This window comes from Cyprinodon variegatus, unplaced genomic scaffold (assembly GCF_000732505.1).
Source record: "Cyprinodon variegatus isolate N-32 unplaced genomic scaffold, C_variegatus-1.0 Scaffold470, whole genome shotgun sequence".
Classification (NCBI taxonomy): domain Eukaryota; kingdom Metazoa; phylum Chordata; class Actinopteri; order Cyprinodontiformes; family Cyprinodontidae; genus Cyprinodon; species Cyprinodon variegatus.
The window spans coordinates 313,854-321,192 of NW_015150923.1; the positions used below are offsets into that span (position 1 = coordinate 313,854).

Genomic DNA, 7,339 nt, shown 5'->3' on the forward strand with positions numbered 1-7,339 from the left:
CTTTAATACACTTGGTCTGCCAAGTGATAATATCTGGTGATAATAGGCTTTACATAAACATCATTCAAACTAAAAACAAAATCATCTGCTTTGTTAGAGCAACCCCAGCCTTATGATTCTCACAAATACAATTTGTTGTGGCTGTTTTCAAATCTTTAAACAAAGGAAGAAAAAGTGGGCAAACATTAGGAAAGAAGCTTCTCATTAAACTTCATTATCATCATTTGTCACAAAACAGAGCTTTCAAAAATATTCACCATGAGAACTATCCTTAAACATCTAATTTGTTTTCCGAAAATAGACAGTGTTCAATACATTGCCACAAAGTTAAAGTGAAATATCCCTCCAAGTTTGGAGTCAGCTTGAGTTGGGATACAGTTTGCTTTCTTAAATAATTCATTTTCTTACTCTTGATTCAAGCTGTGGAGTAACAGCAAAAGAGATGCGTGTTCTTACCTCCCAACCCTGCGTGGGATCTTGGAGACAGGGCGTGTGCTCTCCCTCATATGGTCCAAAGCTTTCCCCTACATTCACCTTCCTGCGGCTCCAGATGCCCAGACTCGCACCTGGAACCGTTGACTCTCTCAATTCAAAGTCCAGAGGAACGCTTAAGTTGCTTTGAGGGAAAAGAATGCCTGCTTGTTGGAGTGATGGAGATGAAGAGTCATCGTCGGACAGCGGGTCATCTGCCTGGGCCGTAGAATGTGAAGGATCGCCATTTGAGTCACAAACGTCGTCTAAGACGCTGCTTGAATAGACTGCAAAGTCATCATCGCCATCACCTGTGAATGACATAATAGCTATATTACACAGTGATGCTTGATTATATGTTGTTAAATTACTGAGAGATGCTGAAAACATATGTTCTCTTCATGAGCTCTAATGAAAGCTTCCACAGAAATGTTAAATACTTTGAGTCTCTGCTTAAATATATCTGACAATGCTCAAATTATGAAGTCATTACTAATGCATGATAACATTCTTTTATACGTCTGTGTAAAATCTCAGTCATCCAGGTCATGGCAACAACAGGAAAGGGTTAAATTGGAAGGCAAAATTTGCTCAGTTTTTCTGAAGACGTTTTGATACCTATCCAGGAGCTCTGGACCGAGCTGACAGAATTGACAAAGACTCCTTGATAGGAGTTGAAACGTCTTTAGAAAAGCTGAGGGTAAGTCAGGTTGTCTTCCAATTTAAGTCTTTTAATATACAGTAGTAGCCATTCAAAATTGAGTCATTGGCTGGTCCCCTACCATTCCTCTTTAAACATCAATCTTTGTATTAAAATATTCTTTCTTTCATGATTTGTGGACATTAAGACCTAAAGGAAGCGTCATCTCCTGGTCAGACTCTGTAATTCAGGGAAAGGGTAAAGTCAGAGTAAAACAAAATGCATGCCTAAGAGAAGGCCAGTTGCTGGAAGTTAGAGGGGATTTTGCAGGGAGCTGCAGGGAAGTGGGCTTCCATTCGGCTGGCATTTGACTGGGAAAGGCCATTTTGAATGGCTGCTACTGTAGTAATTCAACTGGTTTCAGGCATGATGGACAATGTAAACATCTCACCGAGTCCAACATGCCAGGTAAGAATGTTTCAGGACACTGACCACATTTGAGACCCCTGATCTGAACTTTTTCATTGCATTGCTGACTGTACTTTCGATATCTGTGTTTTGATGGAGGGGGAAGCTTCGTCCCAGTATCACATCATCTGAAGCCTGAAAAGGTTTTTTTCGACAATTTAGTTCCATTTATTATACTATCAACTCTGAAAAGCTTCCCAAAGAAAAACAGATCTTATTGCATAATGTTGTTGACAACTTTCAGGTGGTTTGCTCAAGTTAGGTTAGATTTTGACCAAACTGATCACTTTGCACGTAACCCATAAGGTCTAAATTTGATTTCACCTGAGCATCTTCTCCCAAAATTTGCTTGTATGTCTTGCATGGCGTATAGAATTCTTTCTACATTTACTTACTCGTACAAATATCCCATAAAGGTTAGATATGTACTTTACATTCATTTTCTCCTTTCCATGTATGTTGCGTTCTGGAAGGTTTGCAGTTGTATTTCAATTTTCAAATAATGGTTTAAGCTTAGCTTATTTTTCCAATTACAGTTTGTTAATTTTTTTTTTCCTACACCTTCACACATTGCCTGGATCTATACTAAGACTATATTACACATGTACCCTCTGTTTACAAATACAATCACTTCTGAAAATAGGTGCTTGTACTTAATGTTATTATGTATCAAATACAAATGCATGCCACACTTTATGCATTTTTATTAGTTAAACATTTTCCCTTTACTTCACAATTATGTATACTTTAATGTTGGTCTATCATGTGGAACGAGCAGAAAGTCAATTGAAGTTTGGGGTTTTAACTTGACCAAATTTTTTTAGTAAAAGCTCTATATTTATATTTTATTTATTATTTTATATTTATGATTTTAACTCGTATATTCTATATTCCATAAAAGTTTCTTCCCCACTGCCATTAGACTGCTGAATGTTTTGAAAAAAATGGATATTTTATTGTATTGTATTTTATCATATTTATTATATTTTATCATTATATATATATATAAAAAAACAAAAAAAAAACCTGAAATGTTAAAACTGTAAATTTACAGTCATATGTTTATATTACTGTTTATATATATTTTTTTTGACACTTGTGTAAACAAAATGACAAATAAATTTGTCTAAGTCTAAGTCTATATAAATGTATTTTTTAGATCTTACACCAAAAAAACCAAAACAAGTTTGCTATTTGTTTGCATTGATGCCATGGTTGAGAAACATGATCTGCTCTACATTGTACTGTGCTGACTGTTTTATATTTCCTTTTCCTGAACTCTTTCTCCAGCATGCAGTGAAAACAGACAGAATCACATGAAGGTTAATTGTGAATAGAATCAAACAGGATGTAGAAGTATGACCCCTCAATCCACTCTGGGCTTCTTCAGAGTGCTTTAGCATGCAGGTGGATACTGGCGGTGGCAAAGAGACTGAATTAATCCCTGCTTTAAAATAAAAAAAACCCCAAAACATTATGGAACATGAACTCTGGGTAGAAATGTTTTCTGTATTGCAGTTTAAAAAACAGACAAAGATTTGGAATGTGAAGGTAAAAGAACAGGCGGAAACATTAATCCCACATGTAACCGGAGAGATGGCACCAGATCAGCTCAAAGCCATGCACACTTGCGGACAAATAGGTGATGAAAGGTGATGAACAAGGGAGTTAACAAGACATACTGCTGGCCAGGTGTCACACAGTGAGCGAGACAGACACTAAAGCCGGAAATGATCTGCAGGAATCTGCTGCTTTGTCTTGAGCTGTGCCTAACGTGGGCTGACAGGTCACGGGGAGAAGGGGCTCTGCTAATGAGGTTCAAAAACCCATCCCTGCTCAAAGGAACATTCCTGAAGGGCTTCCTGTGTGACACTGTACCTCTACGGTGTCAGCCATGGATTCCTTAATCCAAAAAGATAGACACACACACACATACTCAAAATCTGTGCTCAATAGACATTAATTAACAATTACTCTGATTGACTCAATGGGTTAATTTGGCAACAGGTGGTACAGTGAGGCACCAACCCAAGAAATAACCTCTAGATTTTAACCATATACTTTTTTTTATTTATGAATACAGGGAGAGAAAACAAAGCCTATAGCAGTTTGTCCTTACACAGTATCAATAAACCGACGGGGTAGTCTCAGTGCACAATGTATGTGACAAGGAATGCAAAGGTGTAAAATGCAGAATAAGTACAACATAAGCTGTTTTCCTCTACCGGAATAATAAGTGCTGTCAAAATATGTTTGCTGTAAGGAAAGAAATCTCTACAACAGTGCAAAGTGCTGACTCAGCTTAGTGTAACAAATATATGTCAGAGTTTTTTTTTATGTTTGTAGAAAGTATTTATGGAAACATACAAGGTTTACTAGTTGAATTTGTCTTAAAGTTATTCCTTCGAGCAACATCTGATTACAGGGTCTGTGCAGCTATTATATTTGGCACAAGCAATGTGTGAGTCCAGCTTTCTTGAAAGGGAAAGTGTTTAAACTAGTTGACTGAGCTGGGCCAGGCATGAATTCAATGTGCTGCAGCCCTGGGAGCCTGTGCAGTGATTTCCAGTGTGCAGACTGTGTAACATGGTTACAAGCCTAGATGAGAAGTTTGCCATATGGTGGAGGGACAAGGGCTTTTAAAGGTAACCGTATCCCTTCATTGCTGTTTCTCCTCTGGACATTTCCCCTTGTGTGCGGGGCTAGAAGTTTATATTTGATTCAGGCCAGATATTCTCCCGCTCCACTGGTTTCAATGAGAGCATTTCATCTCATAAACATATACGTTTCTGTAAGGTAAACGTTCGACGAAAACAAATAGGCTGTGTTCAGGGGTTTAAAAATTTGTGGTTTCACATGCAGATGATTGATAAGTCAAAGACCGTGGCGCTGCTCAGCCTTACGGGGCAACTGGGACAGTTCACACAGATCATCTGATAGCTGTGTGCGTGCATGCTTTTCTGTGTCCTGACCTCTGTAAGGCAAATAGACCTATTTGTTTGCTCAATGATGGACATTACTTGATTAGTACAAGCTGACGCCCCTCATTAGAGAAGGAATCCAGGCTAAAGACGGGGAACTCCAGCAGAGACCAGCATCACATTTGAGATACATTAAGGACTTCAATGGAAATTGATCATAAAAATAATAATAAAAAAAAGGTTAAAGAAGAAGTATTCACTCTTTCAAATTTCGCCATATTACCAAAAACCTTATTGGGATACACCAGGGACAAAGTAAATACTTAGTCTAAAAACTAAGAAAGAGCAATTAAAGAGATATCTAGCTAAAGTGAAAGACAAAGTTAAGAAGAACATAAATCAGAAAAAACAGATATTCAGCACATGGTAACTGTGGACTAGCTACAAATATTAACAGCTTCAGAGAGCAAAATTTTCTGCCTGGAGAAACAAGTGCATATGCATGTCAGCTTTGAAAATTCAGCCTCAGAAGAGGGGTTAGAAGTGAGTCATTGGTGAGGACATTTTAAGTTTTATTTAAAGGTAACCAAAACCAGATAAACTGGGGAGACAACAGGGATGAAGTAAATATGTTCTTGTCAGAGGCCATAAAAATAAAGTTATGAGTCACACATGTAAAGCCATTGCAAGTCACCATGAGAAACTCACTAACATGATAGGACATGGCAGAGACTATCATGCTGTGGGGATAGTCCCATTTTGCAGGTACAGAAGGTAGTTAGCAAAAATACAGGTCAGATGCTGCAAAGACTTGAGATTGGGGCAAAGATTTACCTTCCAGGAAAAATATAATCACTTTTAAAATTTTATTTATGATTTTATCATTATCAAATATTAAAAAGCTACTTTCACATTCACACCTTTAAAAGGCACTTTAGAAAATCTGATGTAGATTTTAAAATGATTGAATGTAGAGAAAAAATGTCATGTGAAATAGGGAAACAATTTAGTTTCCCTCACTGAATTAGTCAACAAGAGAGAAAGATACATCATGACAGTTTGCTTAAACACACACTCCCTCACATACTTATATATCATGTATTCAAATACTCACACTTGATATCAAATGCATACATTTTTATTAAGGTTACAAAACATTTGTTCCCAGGCTTGCTATCTGCATGGGTGGAATGATTTTCACCTCTGCCACAAGGTGCTGGGCGGACTCATACATCACATGATTACCCCGAGCAGCGAGCAGCGCCGCCATCATCAGGGAGTGAATTAAAGATGATAGAAGGAGCTATTAATCACTGTGACAAAGCCCCTAATGGAGGTGTGACCCAGCCACCGCTGACGGGACGCCAGGGGAATGCACCCACGGGACAAATGGATACATATGTTTACAGAGAATAACCTACCTGTGAACATAGAAAACCCTTCTTTCCCTGTTTGCCGTCTTAACCTCCCTCCCTTGCTTTGTCTTCCTTTCTGCTTTAATAATGATAATTAAGTTTTCAGTGATTCACTCTAATCTATAAAAAAAGTTAAATATTAAGTTGAAATGTTTCAAGAAATCATTAAAATAAGGCTAGTCATTTTTATTGAGAAACAAAGATGCATCGAGGTCGATAATATAAGCTGTTTATTCATTTATATTGATAAAATTGGTATGAAAAGACTTGAGAGTAGCTGAGTTAATTTTTGGCAAGCATGGTATTCACAACATTCACTGAAGATTTAAAAAAGGCTCACAGCAAAGGAACAATACCATACTATCAGTACCACCATATAGCTTAGCCCAAAATTCCTCCTCTTGGCCTTTAAGATCCTCTGATTGAGATTTTCAATGCCAGGAGGAAAAATCTGAAGTTTTGGATTAATGTCTCACCACCATCACTAAGATCAAAGAATAATATATATTATATATAATATATAATAATATATTACATGTTTGCTTAACTTTTCATTCATCACTAAGGACCCATGAATCAAGTGCTGTCTTATTTCTCAAAGGTAAACAGATCCAAACAGGGATCTAAACCACAATTGATTGAAATGAGGTGTAAAACAAGACCAACACTCAATCTAACATGAAGTACACTATGTATGAGTTGATACATTAATAAAAAAAAGATTACAGTTATATGCAATGAATAAGCGCATGAGTATGAAATTATTTATATACAGCTACAACATGAAAGTAAGAATAATATGAATTGCAATTCAAGGATACAAAATATTGGTGAAAAGGGCTAAAGTGACCAGATGCTACAATATTTTTATATTCTTCTGTCTAAGTCTTTGGAGAGATTCTTGCTGGGCTATTGGTTTTAAATAAAAAAAGAAAAATTATTTAAGAACCTTAAAGCCACATAGGCTATAGGAGTCAAACACTTGTACTTTACACTCATTGTCCTGCAACTGGTTGAACATACCGTAATAAAATGGTTACATTTCCTTTTGTTTGGTGAATGAAATTGCTACTGGGTTCTGCAAACAACCTAAATATTTGATTAAGAAGAGTTTTGAACATAATTTGTATGATATTGTTGTCTGAAGACCAGAATTGAATAGTATATAACAGAATTACTAGACTTTAGAGATGTTTGCCATCGCCTATAGATTTGGCATTTGTTAGTCATCTAATGTGGGTCCAGGGAAATCTGAAAGAATTATATAATTCTCTTAACCCTATAATGCCAAATGTATCGTATTTGATACATACGGTTTCTGAAATGTTTTGCATCAGACACCTTTTGCATAATTTAATGGTAAAAACTTTGCTCAAAATCCTATTGTACACAATCAGATATACCTGATAACAGCCAGTAGAAGA

General features: G+C 36.7%; 1 protein-coding gene across 12 annotated transcripts in view; it reads right to left on the reverse strand.

Annotated features, from left to right (window-relative positions):
* Nucleotides 1-7,339, reverse strand: part of mecom (MDS1 and EVI1 complex locus) — a 169,509-nt gene that overhangs the window by 105,022 nt on the left and 57,148 nt on the right. For all 12 annotated transcript variants that reach the window (XM_015389712.1, XM_015389709.1, XM_015389707.1 and 9 more), the window contains exon 2: nt 457-782. In XM_015389712.1, coding sequence (XP_015245198.1) covers nt 457-782 — 326 coding nt within the window. The remainder of the gene's footprint in view (nt 1-456; nt 783-7,339) is intronic.